Genomic DNA, 19,744 nt, shown 5'->3' on the forward strand with positions numbered 1-19,744 from the left:
GGTTAAATCCTGGTTTTGAGGGGGCTGGGCTGTAGTACCCGCTGCTGTGGGGAGCTGCCTGCTCCGGCCACGCTGTACTCACCCCTTGTCCTGCTGGTGGGGACCCCCCGGCTGCTCCCCAGGTGCTGCAGGACCCCTTTCCCAGGGGCTGAGGTGTGCGCGCAGCCAGTCCTCGCAGACGGGGCAGCGGTGGCTGCTGTGGAGAAGCACCGTTGAGGAAATGTGTTGAGTCTCTCCAGGGAAGCTCAAAAATCAAGTTGGGCCCCTACCAGCCTCCCCGGTACAGAGAAACCATCCCAAGAGGGATGGAAACCTGCCTCGGGCTGCCCAGCTCCAGGCACAAACCTCCCTCACTTTGCTAAAACATACGTTTCTACCCCTCGTCTGGACACAATGCAGTAATAGTCAGCACAGTATCAATAAATGATTGGAATCATAGAATGGTTAGAGTTGGAAGGGACCTTAAAGATTTTCAAATTCCATCCCCCCTGCCCTGGGCAGGGACACCTCCCACCAGACCAGGTTGCTCCAAGCCCCATCCAGCCTGGCCTTGAACCCCTCCAGGGATGGGGCAGCCACAGCTTCTCTGGGCAACCTCTTCCAGTGTCTCACCACCCTCACAGGAAAGAATTTCTCCCTAATATCTAATCTAAATCTCCCCTCTTCCAATTTAAAACCGTTCCCCCTTGTCCTGTCACTGCACTCCCTGACACAGAGTCCCTCCCCAGCTCTCCTGTAGCCCCTTCAGATATTGGAAGGGGCTCTAAGGTCTCCCTGGAGCCTTCTCTTCTCCAGGCTGAACATCCCCAGCTCTCTCAGCCTGTCCTCATAGGGGAGGAATAAACAAGGAGGTGCAGAATACCCTTATTTTCTACTCAAATAAATACAGTTCTACTCTAATCTGACATGATTTTTTTACCCAAGCTCACTGCGTCATCTGTGTATTTTTAAGTGGAAGACAGAAGACAGACCTTTCACGGTCCATGGGTTGCTCGGCATCGCTCTGCTCTGGAACAGCTTCTCCTGCATCCTCACCCATCAGCACATCTGCAGTTTTGGGAGGAGAGCTGAATGCAGAGAAAGAGAGAGAGAACGGCCTGAAGCCACCTGAACGGGTGGCTTTCTGAGGATGGCTACTCCCTACAGAACCACTTCATTCTAAATAGCAAATGGTTTCTACTGCTAAAACTGGACTTTAAGGAATCAAAGCAATTCAAACTGCTAAATCTGCTCTATCGATGTAAAAATCACAGAATCATCGTTGTAGAATCACAGAATGGTTTGGGTTGGAAGGGACCTTAAAGATCATTGAGTTCCAACCCCCCTGCCCTGGGCAGGGACACCTCCCACCAGACCAGGTTGCTCCAAGCCTCCTTCAACCTGGCCTTGAACCCCTCCAGGGATGGGGCAGCCACAGCTTCTCTGGGCAACCTGGGCCAGGCTCTCACCACCCTCACACCAAACAAGTTCTTCCCCACATCTCAGCTCCATCTCCCCTCTTTCAGTGTCAAACCCTTCCCCCTCATCCTATGGCTCCCCTCCCTGATCCAGAGTCCCTCCCCAGCTTTCCTGGAGCCCCTTTAGGGACTGGAAGGGGCTCTAAGGTCTCCTCAGAGCCTTCTCTTCTCCAGGCTGAACCCCCCAACTCTCTCAGCCTGTCCTCCCAGCAGAGGGGCTCCAGCCCTCCCAGCATCTCCGTGACCTCCTCTGACCCCGCTCCAACAGGTCCATGTCCTTCTGATGGTGTGGTCTCCACAGAGCAGAGCAGAGGGGCTGAATCTCTCCCCCCAACCCTGCCAGCCAGATGCTTTTTCCCCCACAAGAAGTGCCCCTTTCCCCCTGTTCTGCTCTACGTGGACCCTTGCGAGGGCAGCAGGAGCCCGGTTGGTGGTGGTGGTGGTGGTACCTGGTCCATGCAGGGCTCTGGCCATCCCCGCTGCCGATGCTGGGGACGGAGTAGGAGCGGGGTGCGTGGGGCTGGGCACCCAACCACTCCTTACAGGTGGCACAGCCGTGGGGTGCAGGCTCAGCACGGGGTGCCAGGGCAGCGTGGAGCCCTTCTTCACAGGTGGGACACACGTGGCAGCTGGTGGTGTGGCTGCGGGCGAGAGAGAGAGAGAAGGGGGGAATCCCTCCCTGAAGCACCATCACCTCCGCGGCCAGCGCCGTGCTCAGGGCAGAGACAGAGGTTTAGGTGGTTTAGAGTCAAAAACAGCACAAAGATGTGCAGCGCTGGCCACTGGTGGGGCTGGGCAAGGGGTGTAGCTAGAAATAACGCTGGTGAGATCCCTGGGTACAGTCAGAAGAGCAGCCCAAGGTTTTGGGCAGGTGGACAAGCAAACTTACCAAAAATAGGAATGCCACGGCACGGGCTGCTTCTCCTCACCCCTCACCTTGGGGTGCATCGGGGGAGCCCTTCCCTCCGTCCTTGGCTCTTGTAAAGGCACGTTGAAAGAGCTGACGAGGCAGAAAGGAGATGATTCGTGGAATCAAAAGCAACTTAACAACACGAGGCAGAAAGGAGATGATTCGTGGAATCAAAAGCAACTTAACAACACGGACCGAGAGCATTAACCAGGCAAAAACACGCTGGAGGGAACTGTAGTCACTCAGAGCTTAAAAGGAAATCCCAGGGTCCCCCTGGGGAAGGTGTCAGTGGGGAGGGGCAGCTTCGGCTCACTTACTGGGTTTTATTGTTTTTCCACTTGAGGACCATAGCTAGAGTTCCAAGGAATGCCAAGGCTCACAAACAAAAAAGAAAAATTTACAAAATAAACAACTAGTTTGGTACATAATTGAAGTGAAATGCTGCAGTTTGGTAAAAGAGTGGCACCAAAATTCTCTGCTCTGGGGCTGCCCGTCACCCCCCCCAAGGATCCCTCTCAGCCAGAATAACACAAAGACAGCACAAAAATGGCTAAGTGTGGTCCATGCTGATCTTAAGGGTGGGATCCTCATTTATTTACTGCTTTTATAGACACCATCTGTTTATTTTCTATTTATTTTGAGCATGTTCACCATTTTCAGTACTTGATCTCTTTTGCAACAAGGATGTTCCAATCTCTTCTTTGTCAGTGCCTGCCAAGGCCTTTCAGAGCAACTTTCTCAATTAAAGAGTGACAGAAGGTACAGTTTTTGGTTGGCTTCTTACAGGGGCTTCTTTGGCTTCTTTCATTTCACCCCCAGCTGATGTCATGTTTTATACCAAGAGGCAGACAACCCGTCTGCTGCTCGCAACGCAGGGGAGAACCCCTGAACCCTGACACTCAGTACAAGGGGCAGTAAAAGGAATAAACAAAAACCACCCACTCGGGGTATTTAACAGCAAATAACAACTTTGCGTTAGGAAAGCACATTTTCAATTTTAAACTACTTACCAAAGAAACTAGGGACGAGGATAACCACTAGAGAAGAAAATAAGGAAAGAGATGTTAAAAAAAAAAAAAATGAAGCCAATAATGGTGCTAACTAAACAGGGAAGGTCCTGGATCTGTGCCCACAGTAAAATATTATTCAAACTCAGATAACCACAAAAATGCCGAGAAGATAAAAACACTATAAAAACAACTGCTACACACATCATTATGCTCCTTTTGAGTCCCTCACCCCACCTCTCTCCACTGGCAGAGCTGAGGATCGTAGCTCCAAGCTGCCTCCACCCTCAGCAATCCCCAGCCACAGCCAAGGACAACATCAGTGGTTTCTACTGAGGTGCTCGGCTGCAGGGAGGGAGATTTGAGCACTGAAAATCCCACCCTGTATCACGTCACTAAGGAGTCACACAGCTGGGGGACAAGGGGATTAGAATGAGCCACTGTGAACCCCTTAGAAATGGGAAGAGGGACCCACCAAAAGGAACGAGGAGCACAATGGGAGCAGAAATGCAACAGCAAGTGGAGTGACAGCGCCCAACGTGGGTGCAATCACAGCAATTAAAATGCCCCAGAGGCAGAAAGCCTCTCCTGAGCTCTTACCTAGCAAGTGAGGATTCTCTGCTGTTTTATCCTCTGCGGGTTCTGTTTGGCTTGTTGCTGCTGTAGTGCTAGCTACGGAGAGAAAAAAATAAAGGAAAACCACTCACAATTGATTTTTAGATAATTGCCTATTTATACTTCACGTATAAAAGCCTTCAAAAGGAGTAACCGTAGCACAGGCAGGTGGCTTCTGACCTGTGCATCTGCAGCTGCAACAGTGAGAGCTGGGGAAGAGTCACCCAGGGACCTCCTGGTGACACAGGATTAGAGAGGAGTCTGCTGCCCCACTTGGCTTTATTGCCTGGGTGTTGTTGGGCACTAGATATAAATCCATCCCGAGGTTTAGTCCATCAGCCTTGAAGTTACTGAAACTCTTTGCACAGTGTTTAATAAAATTCTGCCTCTTCCTCGTAAAAGGGAAAATCACAGAATCACAGAATCTTCTAGGTTGGAAGGGACCTTAAAGATCATCTTGTCCAACCGTCAACCTAATTTTGACAAAAATAAACACCCACACAACAAACAAAAAGCATCACCATCACTAAACCCTATCTCCCAGCACTACATCAACCCGTCTTTTGAACACCTCCAGGGATGGGGCCTCAACCACCTCCCTGGGCAGCCCATTCCAATGGCTGAGAACCCTTTTGGTGAAAAAAAATTTCCTAATATCCAGCCTGAACCTCTTGTAAAAGTGTATCTGACCATGATCATGTTGTTCTTCAGTGGACCTGGGCACCCTGCAAAGCAGAGACCTGCTGAGCATCCCTGCCGAGCGCAGGAACCAAACCCTACAGGAATGCCTGGCCGGACCGGGGCCCTTCCCTTTATAAGGGAGAGGAATTAGGACTAATTAACTGCCCTGCAAGAAAAGCTCCTCAATAATAGGGTAATTCTCGTTGATGAGAATGACTCGATGATCCCAAGGGTCTCTTCCAAAGCAAGAAAAGCTCCTCAATAACAGGGTAATTATCCAGCAAAGCTCACCCCTGCACTCGGGAGGAGACCCACTCCAGGTGCCTCTGATGCCATTCTCTGTTGTACAACGGAGAGATTCGTTCCCCACCATTTGGAGCCCGGAGTCACAGGTGTAGGACACGACTGAGTGGTACAGGAACTCCTCCGTGCCCGTACCGTTGTGCTTCCCATCGGGAATCGCTGGAGGCGGAGGACAAGAAACAGCTGGGGGAGAAGAAAGAAAAGGTTCAGGAGGTGGCACCTGAGATGCTCGCAGGCTGGCATTGCACCAGTTGCAGGAGCAGGGGTGAAATGGGAGCACTGGCCACCTTCTGGGCACACAGTTACTTTTAGGTGGCTCCCAGCCTGCTGTCCTGCATGCACAGGGCCAGCTGCAGCCACGGGGACACCAAGGCCACTCATTTACACCAGCCTTTATGTGCAGAAGGCAGCGGCCATGCCAGCAGCGAGTCCCTGCGTTCATCACACCCACTGTCTCCTTCCCAGAGACACTCACCTGCCTGAACTTAGTAAAATCAACACACGATTCGGTATTTCTGAGTTGGAATGTTTGCTATTCCCAGCCCAGTGAGAACCTCACTCACCCTGACAAACTGGGATTTGAGTCCAGGCGACTTCAGCTCCTCTTAGGGAACAGAAGACGTGGCGCGACGCTCCCTTTAACGTGTACCTGCCGGGGGAAAAGCCACACCAACAAATCTGTTCCTTGTCACCAATCAAGAACACATCACCCCAGAGAGGTGCTGAGGACTCCACAGCCAGAGCCCCTTGTCCCAGCTCACACCAGTGCATCCCAGTTGCAGTGGGCAGCTGGCTTCACACTCACCCACGGTTACAAACCACCTCTGCTCTTGTACCCAACAGATACTCATTCGTAACAACTTTGCCGTGTTCTGGATTTGCTGGAATACCACAAGATTTCCCTAAAAAAAAAGAACAAGATTATCCTTAGGATACCCTGTCCTACAAGGATTTCATAGAATCATAGAATGGTTTGGGTTGGAAGGGACCTTAAAGATCATCTAGTTCCAACCCCCCTGCCCTGGGCAGGGACCCCTCCCACCAGACCAGGTTGCTCAAATAGCCATCCAGCCTGGCCTTGAACCCCTCCAGTGATGGGGCATCCACGACCTCCCTGGGCAACCTGTTCCAGTGTCTCACCCCCCTCACTGTAAAGAATTTCTTCCTAGTATCTAACCTAAATCTCCCCTCCACCAGCTTAAAACCATTGCCCCTTGTCCTGTCGCTACTCTTCTTTGTAAAGAGTCCCTCTCCGGCTCTTCTGTAGGCTCCTTTCAGGTACTGAAAGGTCGTCCTAAAAGGACAGGGAAAAAACGCACAGCCCTCCTTTTTGTGACAATGCCAAACCAGGCGTCTGGTGGTAGTTTATGCTCAATGTCATTAAAGAAAAGCAATCCTAAAATACAAATCAGAGGCGGGAACACGGCGCTGCTGGGGGGACGTTGGGGAAGATGAAAGGAGGCGAGACACTCACTCCGACATAGCTTGGGAACTTCTGACCACGTTAAATTGTCACGACAGGTGCTGGTGGGGAGCTGGTCCGTGATGCTCTCGTGGCCCAGGCGACAAGTATACCTCACCGTCACATCCACGGGATAAAAATTCAGCGTTTCATCTTCTGCTGATATTTTAGCGAAGGGCACCCGTAGCGGGCTGGGACAGCTCCCTGGTGACAACGAAGACAACCAGAAGCGTGCAGTTACAAAGCAAAAATAACAATATTTCGCATTCAAATACATATAAACATAAATCCAAGTGATCATAGAATCATAGAATCATTGAGGTTGGAAGAGACCCTTGGGATCATCGAGCCCAACCATCTCCCCTACTCTACAAAGGCCTCCCCTACACCATGTCCCTCAGCACTGCATCTAAACGGCCCTTAAACACAGCCAGGGATGGGGACTCCCCCCCCTCCCTGGGCAGCCTGTTCCAATGCCCGACCACTCTTTCGGTGAAAAATTCCTTCCTAATGTTCAGTCTAAACCCACCCTGTTGGAGCTTGAAGCCGTGATGATGCACAAGCCCCTCCCTCAAAACATCGATACCACAAATATTTTTAAGGAGGCAGTGGGTAATTTGTGCAATTCAAAAATACCCCAAGGTGACTATTTAATGGAAAAATACTTTGAATTTTAAAAAGTGCTCTCTGTCAATTGTTCACCCCCCTGCCCGTTCCCTTGGCGAGGGGTCCAAGGTGGGGAAGAGCAGCCAGTTCTCAGGGTGGAGATGGTGAATCCCTGGTGCCAAACCTTCCCCCCCCTCACCGTTAACTCCTGTAGCCGCAGCCAGCTGTGCCAGCTGTGCCAGCTGTGCCACAACACCCCCGCCCCTCTTTCCTCCGCTTCCCCCAGCTACTGATTTATCTTTATTAACACCCAAACACCAGCACAGGGCTCCAACGGACTATATGCAGAATTAGGAAGAAGGGGCAGTAAGAGACTCCCTGACCAGCGACTCGATGGGATGAAGAAACCCTCAACACAGCGATTGCCAAAGCAGAGCACAAACACCAGCACAGGGCTCCAACGGAAGATGCAGAATTAGGAAGAAGAAGCAGTAAGAGACTCCCTGACCAGCGACTCCATGGGATGAGGAAACCCTCAACACAGCGATTGCCAAAGCAGGGACTGTTTCCCCGAGCAGCACCCAACAAACAACTCCTTTTGGAGAAAGTGAAATAACTTACGGCCGCAGAACTCGGCGAGGCTGGACCACTGGGAGTTGGCCAGGCACTGGATGGTATCTGACATCAAGGGTCGTTTAACGTAGCCCTGGACACATCTGTAGGTGACTTCGGAGCCGAGGCTGAAGCTCTCCAGATGTTTGAGGTCCTCGGGGGGCTCCGCGTGGTTTATTTCGGGCAGCGGCCCGCAGTCACCTGGAGGAACATCAACCCGGCTTTAGAGGGGCTCCAGCTGGAGCTCCCTGAGGGGGGCACAGCCCGGACGCCCCCTCCGAGCCCGCGGGGAAGCGTGGCACACGCACCCACGCCACGCACACGGGCACACGGAGCACACCCCGCACAGACACCCCCCCTCCCCGTCACCCCCATCCCTCCCCGGGGGTCTCACCCCACACCGCGGGCGGCAGCAGCAGCAGTGTGTGCGTGTGTGTGAGTGTGTGTGCACGTGTGTATGTGCGTGTGTGTGAGTGCATATGTGCGTGTGTGCGCGTGTGTGTATGTGTGTATATGTGTGTGCATGTGCGTGTATGTGTGCGTGTGCGTGTGCGTGCACGTGTGTGTGTGTTTGTGTGTGTATATGTGTGTGTGTATGTGTATATGTGTGTGTATGTGTGTATATGTGTATATGTGTATATGTGTGTATATGTGTGTGTGTGTGTGTCCCTTCCCTGGCTGCGGTACCCGCAGCCAAAATCTCCCCCGGCCCCTCCCCCCTCCCTGCGGGCTCAGCTCTGGGGTGGTTTCTGCTGAAAATCCCGTCCCTGGGGCTGGGAGCGGGAATGGGCTGGGAGCGCCGGGGTCTCCTCCTGCCTGCTCCCCAGGCACGCCTGGCATGTGGAGGGGTGCCCCCCCCGCACCCCCTGCCTCACCTCACCTCACAGCACTCTCCGCTCCTTCCAGTAAAGACACTCCTCTCCCCAAAGCTGCCAAGTCCCAAAGGAAAACCAAAAAAACACAACCAACCCCAAACCAAAAAGAGCAGGACGTGGGTCCTGCCAGTGCCAGCTGCGAGCCCTGCAGCACACCCCAAAGCTGGTGGGGGGAGAGAAGGTCCCGTTCAGCCCCCAGCACTGGCTCTGCTCCATGGGAGGAGAAGACCTGCATCTCCATGGGAGGATGAGACCTGCATCTCCATGGGAGGAGAGGACCTGCATCTCCATGGGAGGAGAGGACCTGCATCTCCATGGACCTCCTGCCCTCTCCACCACCATCTGGCCCAGGGAGCCCAGCACAGCTTGGTGGCACCAGCTCCCCAAAAAACACCTTCAGACATCACCTGCCCAGCCTTAGGAAGTGAGAGGAGAGGAGAGGAGAGGAGAGGAGAGGAGAGGAGAAGGGGGCTGTAAATCAGCCCCACCTTGAAGCTGCTAATAATGAATATAATAATAATGAAAATAATGAAGCTGCTTTTGTTAACACCTATGCACAAGACAGCAGGGATACCAGCATTTCCACTGTAACTCTCCCAGTTAGACACAAAACTCTCTGAACGAGACACTGTGCTGCCTCTGGAGGGTCAGGGATGTCCTGGGGCCCTGCTGGGCACAGGAGCCAGTTGCTTGGGCTCCCTGCCCTCCTGGGAAAGCAGAAAGGCTCTGGGATCCCTGGGGCTGTGGGAAGAGCCCCAGGAATGGCTGTGGCTCTATTTGCTGCCCCTTCCCGCTCTGCTGAGCGGCTCTGCCAGTAAGAGACATGTGTCTCCCCACCCCGAGGAAAGGGCAGCCAGCAGAGCCTGCCTGCACCTTCCTGCCTCCCTCCCTCTGCCTCTGCTGTCCAGGAAACTGTCATGTTTTCCCTGAGAAACTCAGATATCTGTTCTACTTCCTCTGCCCCCCGACTATATTTCCCTTTCCAACACAGTTTCAGCTCCAAGCGCATGGAGCAAAAGCATTTGCAATGAGGCCAAGAGGGGTTTTTTTAAGGGAGGACTCAAGCAGCCTGGATAATCATAGAATCATAGAATGGTTTGGGTTGGAAGGGACCTCAAAGATCATCAAGTTCCAACCCCCCTGCCCTGGGCAGGGACACCTCCCACCAGCCCAGGTTGCTCCAAGCCCCCTCCAACCTGCCCTTGAACCCCTCCAGGGATGGGGCAGCCACAGCTTCCCTGGGCAACCTGGGCCAGGCTCTCACCACCCTCAGAGTAAAAAATTTCTTCCTGAAAGTATCCTACAGTTATAATGTATAACTTTAAAACGCTTACTTGTGAACATGTTGGTGAACCACATGGAGAGGTCTCAGCCATGTACTTTTACAGGTCACCTGTGGTCTGAGCTGGGATGGTGGCTGCGTAATACAAAAGGAAGTTGCTAACAGGAAAAAAAAAATAATTAAAAAAAGTGCTTTAAATGCTGGGGAATTCTCTGGCACTGGCTCAGAGCAGTGACCTCAGTGTGGGATGGCGAGAGGTGGAGAGGTATTTGGCAGATTTTCTGTAACGCTGAGCCTCCTCGGGGAGCGGCTCCCTTCCCGGACATCAGAACCGAGCGCTGCAGCTCCGACCCGGTGAAATTCCCTCCTTATCAGGGTTCAGATAACCCCTCGAGCCAGGCTGCTCTCCTCCTGAGGCCACGCAGGGGACATCTGGACCTGCTGAGACCACCAGGCTCAGAGCAGCCCGTCCCTCTGCCTCTGCCACCCCCATTCGCTGTCCCATTTTGCCCGTTTTTGCCCCCGTAACAGACTGAGCACCAAACCCTCCTGGCAGAGCTGCCCCAGCAGCTGAGCCCGGCGATAGGAACCCTCCCGGGCAGGAGCTGCCCCAGCAGCTGAGCCCGGCGATAGGGGGTCTGTGCCTGCTCAGCCAGACCCACTGGTTTGCTTTATCTCACTCCAACATCCCTTCTGTGTGCTGCAGAAATCGGACCGAGCAGATGGCGAGGGCAGGAGGGAGGGCACGTAGAGAGGGGAGCCCGACCCGGGCTACGCTGTGCCCCCTGAGCAGGGGGTCTGTGCCTGCTCAGCCAGACCCACTGGTTTGCTTTATCTCACTCCAACATCCCTTCTGTGTGCTGCAGAAATCGGACCGAGCAGATGGCGAGGGCAGGAGGGAGGGCACGTAGAGAGGGGAGCCCGACCCGGGCTACGCTGTGCCCCCTGAGCTGCCAGGCTGGGACTGGAATAACACGAGGTTTCCAGCAAAAAACAGGGGTTTTCTCTCCACAGAAAACTGCCCTCAGCTCCCTGCCCGCTCCACCACCATCCCAGCAGCCTGGGATGTCACCCACAGCCCCCAAAGCCTTTGGGGGCAGCCGCAGCAGAGGGGCTGCAGAGCCCCACACCAGGATGGCTAAATAAAATTAAGGCAGATATGGGTGGCTCCAGCTTTCTTTTTCAGACCACTTACTAGAAACAGGCACATTCCCACACATTACTGCATGGATTGTCTTTCCTTCTTTCTTTTCCTTTTTTTTTTCTTTTTTTTTTTTTTTTTTTTTTTTCGTAGAACCACGTTAAACTCGCAGAGGAGGCATTTAGGAAAGAAGTAGAGTGCTGGTAACTGATTGAACAACAAATCTCAACATCGTCAGGATATCCCTGAAAGCTGATACCTTCCCTAAGAGAGCACAAAATATGAAAAGGGAACAGGAGGCAGACGAATTCACAGGCTACCCTTTATAAACAATTACCATTTATTACTAAATGTCAATAAAATCCCAGGAAGGGAGCTTTAGGGTTCTGTAGGGGACAAAGATGGTAAGAAACTGACATCAGCCTGACATTTCCAGTTTCTCTGTTGCAGTCTGGTGACACTGCAGAGGGTATTGGGCTGTCACTTCTCGGTGTCTCTGCGCTGCCGATGTGCTCACAGCCTGCAGCCCCACAGAGCTGCCCTCCTTCCTCTGGAAAGCAGAAGTAGCTCCTTTACAGCACAAGATTAGAAGGTACAGAGTGTCTTATCTTTCACGTAGCCTGAACAGAAACATAAACCGTAAAGAACTTCTGTCTGATACCAGAAAAAAAAAAAAAAGCTCTTGCTAAAGAAAGCGCTGAAAGTACTGAAGGTCAAAAGATCAACAATCAATTTCGCATGTAAAGTGCTATGACTTCCTAAAAGAAATGAGCTCACAACTTTGCAAGACAGGGAAGTCAGTATTTTGCTTTCAGCACAACCCTGCTGGCAGCTCGTGTGGGTGTATCTATCTGCAACCGGACCGTGCACAGCCAGAAATTCACAGTAAATGAAGGGAGCAGCTCAGCCCAGCAGAGATTTGGGTCTTTTACAGCCTTTCCTGCGAGGCTGTATTTACAGGGCTTGTTATGGCAGCAGGTCGGCATTGCTAGGACACACAGGAACGTGTGGTTGTGGAAACACCGAGTCAAACGGGTTGTGACACAGCTGAGCTGTGTCAGAAATTCTGCAGAAGGGCTGGGGGGGTGGTTTTTCTGAGAAACCACAGCTCCCCACCCCCCACCTGAAAAAGGCTGGTCAGGCAGCTTTGTCTCATTCCTGTGACAGCCCTGGGCTGTGCGGGTTCACACACAAACCCCATCACAACAGGGGGGGGACAGATTTTCTGGTGTGGACCCAAGAGACGTGCCTCAGGGCTGGGCAAGCTGGAGAAACACTTTTCATCCAGTCTCTACTTGGGTAGCGAGACCCTCGAGTGGGTATTTTGTCTTTATTATGTACAATTACACACTTGTGTGTCCCACCCAGACGCTGTTTCCAACACAACTGACACTCACCCTCCTTATGAGTAGAAGAATCCTTTGCAGCGGATGGGGAACCTGTTGTAGCAGCATTTCTGCCACGTCCGGCTCCTCCTGGCAGCCCACGACCTCGCTGGTGTGGAACAAGGTCAGCGTTAGCGCAGACAGCAAGGACAGAAGCCCTTTTAAGGCTACATGGTGTGAAGTTCTCTCTTGCTTTTATATGTGGCAAAAACCCCAAGTTACAATCAGCACTAACATGAGGGCAAGGAAGCCACTGATAAATGAAAATACACGTCATACAAAACGAAGCTTTTTTAAGAGGAGGGGGTCAGTGCAGTCAAACTTTGAACCAAACACCCAATCAGCAAAAAATATAAATTACGCAGAGAAAAGTTAGAGAAGAAAAGACCATGACCAAAAAAAAATAATAAATAAATTACTCACTTCCACAAAATGATGCAACTTTAGATCGTTTTATGTTTTCAAAGCAGCCGGCTTGGGGGAGGATGCCGGAGATCCCCATGTACTTTGGAGAACACAGGGATCCTTGACTGGTCCCAGGAGAATAGTAGTTTTGGGTTTTGTACAAAGGTACAACAAATCTGAAAGCTGAGGTAGCACAGCTCCGTGACACTGAAGAGAAACCTGAAAAAAAAGGAAAGCTCCACATTTACAGGACTGGGAGTAACCAGGGAGTCCCATTGATGAGTTCCCCTGAACTCCAAATGAGCCCCCAGGACTGACCTGGTGTCCTGGAGAAAGAAGAAGAAGGGCCTGAAAAAAAAGGAAAGCTCCACATTTACAGGACTGGGAGTAACCAGGGAGTCCCATTGATGAGTTCTCCTGGAGTGAAAAAAAGGAAAGCTCCAGGTTTACAGGACTGGGAGTAACCAGGGAGTCCCATTGATGAGTTCTCCTGGACTCCAAATGAGCCCCCAGGACTGACCTGGTGTCCTGGAGAAAGAAGAAGAAGGGGAGAAGGAGACGGTATTTTGGAGTGCCTTTTTATAGAGTTTGAGCAAGGGGAGAAGGAGACGGCATTTTGGAGTGCCTTTTTATAGAGTTTGAGCTTCATTTCCCACGTGGAAGCCTTCTTAGAGGGTTGGATGGCATTTCCACGGGCACCTGAAAAGAAAGGAAATCCTGGTGTGAAATTAACCAAATGGCTTTTTCACAGAAATGTGATAAAGGAGAAAATTAAGTTGGGGAACATGAGATTTAACATACAATCATTTCAACTCACTCTGGGGAGGAGGACTCCTTTCTTTTTCCTTTGATCCGAGTTTGACAGCTGTTCTTTTCTCTAGGGTACAAAGAGCACGTGTTGCTCGGAGCACTACCCCTTTCTTGCACAGACCCTTCATTCCTCCCTCACTTTGGCAGCACTGCATTTTTTTTTTTTTTCTCTTAAAAATTGCAATATGACATATGCCTGACGCGTCCTGTACTAGGCAACCACAGTATGTTGAGCTGGTGCATACTAAATTTATCATCATAAATACTAAACTCAACTTAATACTCAAATAATACTAAACTCCAGTGAAAGCACCTTTGCATTCCGGCGCGGCTCCGCTCCAGACTCCCTTTGTTTTGTCCCTGCTGGTACAACGGATGGTGGCATTTCCAAGGAGCTGGAAGCCGGGGTCGCAGGTATAAGTCACCGTTGAGTTATACGTAAATTTTTCCACACCTTCTCCATCATGCTTTCCCTTGCTGATTTGAGGTGGTGACGAGCAGGTAATTACTGCAGGAAAGAAGGTCAATGTGAGCACTGCTAAAAGCTTCAGTAATAATGAAAATGCAAAATGTTTCTTGAGTCCACCAAAGATTCTTGAAGAGAATAGAGTGTTTGGACACCTGGAGATGGGCAGTTAGCCCTGACTCCTGTCTCCATCATCCCCTTGTTGTTTCTGAAGAGTTCCTGTTGTTCTGGCTTTCTCACTCTCACTTCAAGGGTCACAAAAATAAACAGGCAACTTGCCATGTCCCATCTCGAAATTCCTGGAAATCTCATCCCATCCCCTTTCACTGCTACCTTAGGTCATGAGAAAATATGATGATCTTGTGGGAACAAAACTGCTGAAATACAGCGTCAGCAGCAAAATGGGCATTTCTCAGCTGCAGCGTTGGTGATAGAACTGCCACAGAATATCAACAAAAACAAGGCACAGAGACAGGTTTAGATTAGACATTAGGGTGCAGGACCTACTGGAGTGAAGTCAAAAGTAAAGCTGAATTAATCTTACATTCACAAGTTGGAAGTTTAGTCCATTCAACGTTGTTTCCTTTAAGCTGACAGTAGATGAATTTACTCCCATTTAATTTGTACCTAAATGAAAACACATGAAAAAAAGAAAAATGTGCGTAACTATCCAGAAACTGAGAACAACTTGTTTTCCCCAGTACCAGCACAATGAGGGGTGTAGGAAAGGCAGTTTTAAAGCAAGCAGACGTGCAGGTAGGGGCTGGTTAACAGGAGAGCTCCTCCTCCTTGCTCTCTGCCAGGATCCTTGTTAATCTATTTTTAGGAGATTCTGTGCTTTGGCTCATTGCAGGATGGGAGAAGCCATCGCTGGCGGCTGAGAGCACACGCAGTGAGTGCCAGACAGTGCTGAGCCTGGATGTGGAGTCCCACGTGGATGCAGTGGGTTTGGATTTGCTGCATCAGCATATTTCTCCCTGCTTTCTGGTGGAGACCAGGGCTGGGACTCAGGCAGTGGCCCCCAGCACCTTTCCCTGGGTGGGAAGGAGGCAAGGAGCTCCCTCGGAGCCCACCCGGCATCTCTAAAGGATTCTGCCATCAGCTGGACCTGCTGGGACCCTCAGTGCTGGTGGCAGAGAGCCCAGCCTCCCTTGGTGCCACCTCCTCCTTAGCACGTGGCTTTTGGGTTGTAAGGGTGTTGCTGTTTTGCTAAGGCTTTGCCAGGAAAACAAACAGCAGCAGATGGCTGGTGTGTGCCTGGTTGGCTGCTCTCTGCAAATCATAGAATCGTCTGGGTTGGAAGGGACCTTAAAGATCATCTAGTCCAACCATCAAACTAACTCTGACAAAAACATAAATAAGAAATAAGCAATAAAAAAATCACTAAACCATATTCCTGAGGACCATGTCAACCCATCTTTTGAACACCTCCAGGGATGGTGCCTCCACCACTTCCCTGGGCAGCCCATTCCAATGATGGAGAACCCTTTCCATGAAGAAGTTTTTTCTAATATCCAATTCTAAACCTTCCCTGGTGCAACTTGAGGCCATTTCCCCTTGTCCTATCTCCTGTGACTTGGGAGACGAGACCAATCCCCATTTCTCTACACCCCCCCTTCAGGTAGTTATAGAGCATGAGAAGGTCTCCTTTCAGCCTCCTCTTCTCCAGACTGAACAACCCCAGCTCCCTCAGCCTCTCCTCATAAAACTGAGCCTACTCAAATGTATGCAGTATGTACATCAGAGACAGTGAGGGGCAACAGGGATCTACATTCCATTAAAATGCTGTTTAGATTGGCCTGCTGGGAGCTGTCTTGTTCTTGACAGCACCAACAGAACATCTTGTTCTGACAGAACCAACACCTTCCCCAATTCTTCAATTACACCCTCCTGTTCGAAAAAATTCATCACGTGGGCATGATTGATAGTATCTGATCTTGATTAGAGGGATAACGTTATCCCTCCACCCTGATGTGTATTTCCAAAGATCAGCTGCACCCCAGAAGGGTGGGACACGCTGTCATTTCCTCGAGGTCCATCCTAAGGGAATATCTGGAGGAAAAACCCCTCTGTTAGATTCGAAGCAGCTGCAAAGGCTGGCAGAACAAGGCAGATGATGCCAGCCAGCCCCTGCTAGGGAGGGAGGGGTACCAGCTGGAGACTTAAGAGTTTAATTTTGCAAGTCAGTCTGCTGCATATGTGCCCTGATTGAAAGCAGACAGAAAGCCTGAGTCAGCCCACAGACCCATGGAAAGTGTGCTTCATCACAGTTTTCTAGCAAAGCACCATAGATTTTTAAAATTCAAACATAACCCCTTTTTATTTAATATACCTCAAATACGTTAAGTTGAAATTATTTTAAGTAAACCTGTGTTTAAGTCCATGGTTATAAACTGATGGTGCAGTCAGCCATGGGATAGACACCCTGGGGCAGTTAAATTTTCTCTGGATGACTCTTGAAGGAAAAGGCAGCCATAAATTCAGACCCTTCCCTCCAGCTGTGCCTTATCCTTCCCAGCCCAAAGCTGTAATTCAAGTGGAAAAGCAGCCTCACACTCTGCACTTGGAGCAACACCATAGGATTGGTGTACACTGAATTACAGAATGATATGGGGTTGGAAGGAACCTCTGGAGATCATCTAGTCCAACCCCTTGCCAGAGCAGGTCCACCCAGAGCAGGTCCCACAGGAACGTGTCCAGGTGGGTTTGAATGTCTCCAGAGAAAGAGACTCCACCACCTCCCTGAGCCGCCTCTGCCAGGGCTCTGCCACCCTCACAGGAAAGAAGTTCCTCCTCATGTTTAGGTGGAACTTCTAATGTTCAAGTTTGTGCCTGTTACTTCTTGTCCTGTTCCTGGGCACCACTGAAAAAAGCCTGGCCCCATCCTCCTGACACCCACCCTTTGAGTATTTATAGGTGTTGATCAGATCCCTCCTCAGTCTTCTCCTCTCCAGACTAAAAAGCCCCAAGTCCCTCAGCCTTTCCTTGTGAAATTCCAGCCCAGTTTATTGCACTGGATGGAGTTTCTGTTCCAGCACTGGTGGTGTGCTGTGCACTGGAGCTCGGGCATGGCCCCACCACTCACCCATCTTCGCAGGACACGATGACTCTTGCTCCAAACTGGAGGTCGGTGAGAACCAGCATCCTGCCCCCGGGCAGCGCTCCCGGCTCCCCGCAGGACCGTCCTGACAGAGAGAGTGATGCTGGCGTTAGCAGGGACACACGGCCATGGAGGAATAAAAAAAGGCTAAATCAGGGACAGGCTTAGAGGGTTATACCCAAAGGTACCCAAGTGTTTTGCTTCCCACATGTCCCAGCTGGACTGGAGGCAGCCAGAACCAGCCATGGGTGATGGTGTGGGTCACCATCAGGGCTCTGCTCACAGCCAGGGGCATCTAACAGGAGGGCAGGGAGGGAGTTTGTGCAGAGATGTTTCCATCTCAATAGACTGAGAGTTACTGAGCTATGGCAAATGCATTGCTGCCACCTCATCAGTCTTAATATTACATGGATTTCCCCAAGAATTTCACTGAATTTTTAGAGTTGGAAGGGACCATGCCCCAAGAATTTCACTGAATTTCACTGAATTTTTAGAGTTGGAAGGGACCATAGAGATCATCTAGTCCAACTCCCCTGCTAAAGCAATAAGCTTTGTTGTCATTTTGAAGTTCAAGGCTAGGATTGCGAATTGGCATTTGCCCTGTGCGTGGGTCGTGCCCCAATGTGAACATATTTACTAACCTGAAAAACAAACCACATCTGTTCATCCCAGCAGGAAAAAAAACCAACAAACCAACCACTAGTGATACCCGTGCTGTTCAGTCCTACACATTAATGTCAAGGAATATCCAATCTAATTTTGCATTAAGCATGTGTCTGTTGGGACACTAAAGCCCCTGACCTGCTCCCAACTCCACCACTGCTCTTCCCAGGAGATACTCACTCCGGCAGAGCTCCTCAACCTCCGACCACACCAGGTTCTCAAGGCACATGCTGGTGAGGGAACTTTCCGAGGTGTTCTCGTAGCCGGGGCGGCAGACGTAGCTCACGTTGGTCCCAACAGGAAAGAAATTAATCCTCTCGTCCTCCTTGGTCAGGGCAGCAAAGCGCAGCCTGGTCGGGGGGCCACAGCTCCCTGGCAGTCAAGGAAAGCGCCTGAAAGAGCCGCCCGCTGGAGGCACGCAAAAATAAACCTTGGGATTACAGAAATGCTCTCGTACAGCGCTTTTGGAAAGCTCCTCGCCTTCATCACAGGTGGCTCCTGTGTTCCTACCAGGCTGCTCTCCTGCTGAATGCATCTCTTGCAAAAAGGAGATGAAGATGCATTAACTGCACAGGCAAAGCTGTCAGAGGGAAAGGAGAGGTCTCATGCGTGCACAGCCAGGGCTTGGGAGATGCACGAGCGTCCTGGGCTCCAGCCACCATCCCACCAACCCCCCGACAACAGGCCCATTAGCAGCTCTGACCGAGCATCCTGGGCTCCAGCCACCGTCCCACTGACCCCCCGATGACAGGCACCCATCAGAAGTTATGACCAAGGGCAGCCAAGGGAAGGGGGCTTGGACCTGGGCAGGAGAGGAGGTGCCATGGCAGAGCAGCCGCCGTAAGGGACAGAAGTTTTAAGATGAGAGAGAGAGAGGAAGGAGACTTGTTTCAGAGAAGGGAGGTATTTACAGCCGCAGGGCTCGGGCAGCTTTGACCAGCGTGGGCCGGGCAGGCACTCCACCGTGTCCGACCTCTCTGGGATTTTGACAGCACCCTGGATGCACGTGTACGTCACCCGGGATCCAACGGGGAAGCTGGTGGCGTGCTCATCGCTGGACGGTCTGGAGTGGTTCATGCGGGGTGGGGGCCCACAGTCACCTGAGGTAGGAGAAGACCTCCTCAGGTGAGGACCCCATTCCCTGTCCCCTTCTCCAGCCCCACTGAGCATCCAGACTCTGGGCAAAAGCACCAGGCAGGGCTGCATCCGTGAAAGCATCCCTGAGAGCATCAGGAAAGCATCCTCAGGAGCATCAGGCAATGGGTCCCCAGGCTTGAGGGTGGTGGCATCACCCTCCCCAGCTGCTGAGCAGCAAGGTGAGACCTGGGCAGGTCTCTCTGGTTCTCCCCATGCATCCCACATCCCTGTACTCACCGTGAGCCACAGGCATGCCTAGGAGCCCCAGCAAGGCCAGGAGCAGTATGTGGTGTCCAGACCCCTGTGCCACAGCAGGTGCCCTGCAGGTCAGGGTGCGTCCTGGTTCTCCAGGCTTCATTGCAGCTACTTCTGTGCTCTGCTGTCGAGCACCAAGGGGCTGTTTATAAAGCTGGGAGGAGATGCAGCAAGGCAGACTCGGCCAAACCTCTGGAGCAGTGGAAACCTTTCCAGATCACCCAGGGAGATAAACCCTCCAGCAGAGACACGGGGAGCAGCCAGGGGTGGGGACAACTGTCATCCTCAGCCTCAGGAAGAGCCTCCAGGTCCTCCTGCCCCACCAAGGGATGGGGGAATAGCTCAACCCTTTTGTTTGACCTGAGACTGGCAGTGAGCACGGGCTTTACCAAACCCAAATGCTACCAGAGCAGAAGAGCCCCCACACGCAGCCCCAGCCTGTATCCAGGGTAGGAAAATGCCTACTTAGTCATTTGCTGGCAGGTAACGCAGCGCTGAGTTTCCATAAGCAGAGTTAGCGAAGCAAAAAATATAAGCATTTTCCTTTCTGTTTGTTATTTTGTTTTTTTTCT

The 19,744-nt window shown here is 51.4% G+C and overlaps 2 protein-coding genes across 3 annotated transcripts in view; both read right to left on the bottom strand.

Moving 5' to 3' along the window:
• The window catches only part of CD55 (CD55 molecule, decay accelerating factor for complement (Cromer blood group)), an 11,720-nt gene extending 1,561 nt beyond the window's left edge, over positions 1–10,159 (bottom strand). Inside the window, exons 1-13 of one of the 2 annotated variants that reach the window (XM_014948527.1) lie at positions 9,863–10,159; positions 7,663–7,854; positions 6,448–6,639; positions 5,779–5,875; positions 5,537–5,622; positions 4,962–5,156; positions 3,975–4,046; positions 3,378–3,404; positions 2,685–2,742; positions 2,347–2,457; positions 1,907–2,098; positions 972–1,067; positions 83–193 (exon numbers count right to left, since the gene is read on the bottom strand). In XM_014948527.1, coding sequence (XP_014804013.1) covers positions 83–193; positions 972–1,067; positions 1,907–2,098; positions 2,347–2,457; positions 2,685–2,742; positions 3,378–3,404; positions 3,975–4,046; positions 4,962–5,156; positions 5,537–5,622; positions 5,779–5,875; positions 6,448–6,639; positions 7,663–7,854; positions 9,863–9,887 — 1,454 coding nt within the window. In that variant the 5' untranslated portion in view covers positions 9,888–10,159. Of the gene's footprint in view, positions 1–82; positions 197–971; positions 1,068–1,906; positions 2,099–2,346; positions 2,458–2,684; positions 2,743–3,377; positions 3,405–3,974; positions 4,047–4,961; positions 5,157–5,536; positions 5,623–5,778; positions 5,876–6,447; positions 6,640–7,662; positions 7,855–9,862 lie in introns of both variants that reach the window. The other variant, XM_014948526.1, reaches the window with a different exon arrangement.
• LOC106891731 overlaps positions 1–19,744 on the bottom strand; it is a 79,641-nt gene that overhangs the window by 38,307 nt on the left and 21,590 nt on the right. Inside the window, exons 22-42 of the mRNA XM_014948447.1 lie at positions 19,155–19,326; positions 18,692–18,880; positions 17,961–18,152; positions 17,103–17,220; positions 14,562–14,644; positions 13,865–14,059; positions 13,559–13,618; positions 13,367–13,440; positions 13,262–13,316; positions 12,760–12,960; positions 12,356–12,445; positions 7,663–7,854; positions 6,448–6,639; positions 5,779–5,875; positions 5,537–5,622; positions 4,962–5,156; positions 3,975–4,046; positions 2,685–2,742; positions 1,907–2,098; positions 972–1,067; positions 83–196 (exon numbers count right to left, since the gene is read on the bottom strand). Of these exons, the coding sequence (XP_014803933.1) occupies positions 83–196; positions 972–1,067; positions 1,907–2,098; positions 2,685–2,742; positions 3,975–4,046; positions 4,962–5,156; positions 5,537–5,622; positions 5,779–5,875; positions 6,448–6,639; positions 7,663–7,854; positions 12,356–12,445; positions 12,760–12,960; positions 13,262–13,316; positions 13,367–13,440; positions 13,559–13,618; positions 13,865–14,059; positions 14,562–14,644; positions 17,103–17,220; positions 17,961–18,152; positions 18,692–18,880; positions 19,155–19,326 (2,723 nt within the window). The remainder of the gene's footprint in view (positions 1–82; positions 197–971; positions 1,068–1,906; positions 2,099–2,684; positions 2,743–3,974; positions 4,047–4,961; positions 5,157–5,536; positions 5,623–5,778; positions 5,876–6,447; positions 6,640–7,662; positions 7,855–12,355; positions 12,446–12,759; positions 12,961–13,261; positions 13,317–13,366; positions 13,441–13,558; positions 13,619–13,864; positions 14,060–14,561; positions 14,645–17,102; positions 17,221–17,960; positions 18,153–18,691; positions 18,881–19,154; positions 19,327–19,744) is intronic.

This window comes from Calidris pugnax, unplaced genomic scaffold, assembly GCF_001431845.1.
Source record: "Calidris pugnax isolate Ruff unplaced genomic scaffold, ASM143184v1 scaffold91, whole genome shotgun sequence".
Classification (NCBI taxonomy): domain Eukaryota; kingdom Metazoa; phylum Chordata; class Aves; order Charadriiformes; family Scolopacidae; genus Calidris; species Calidris pugnax.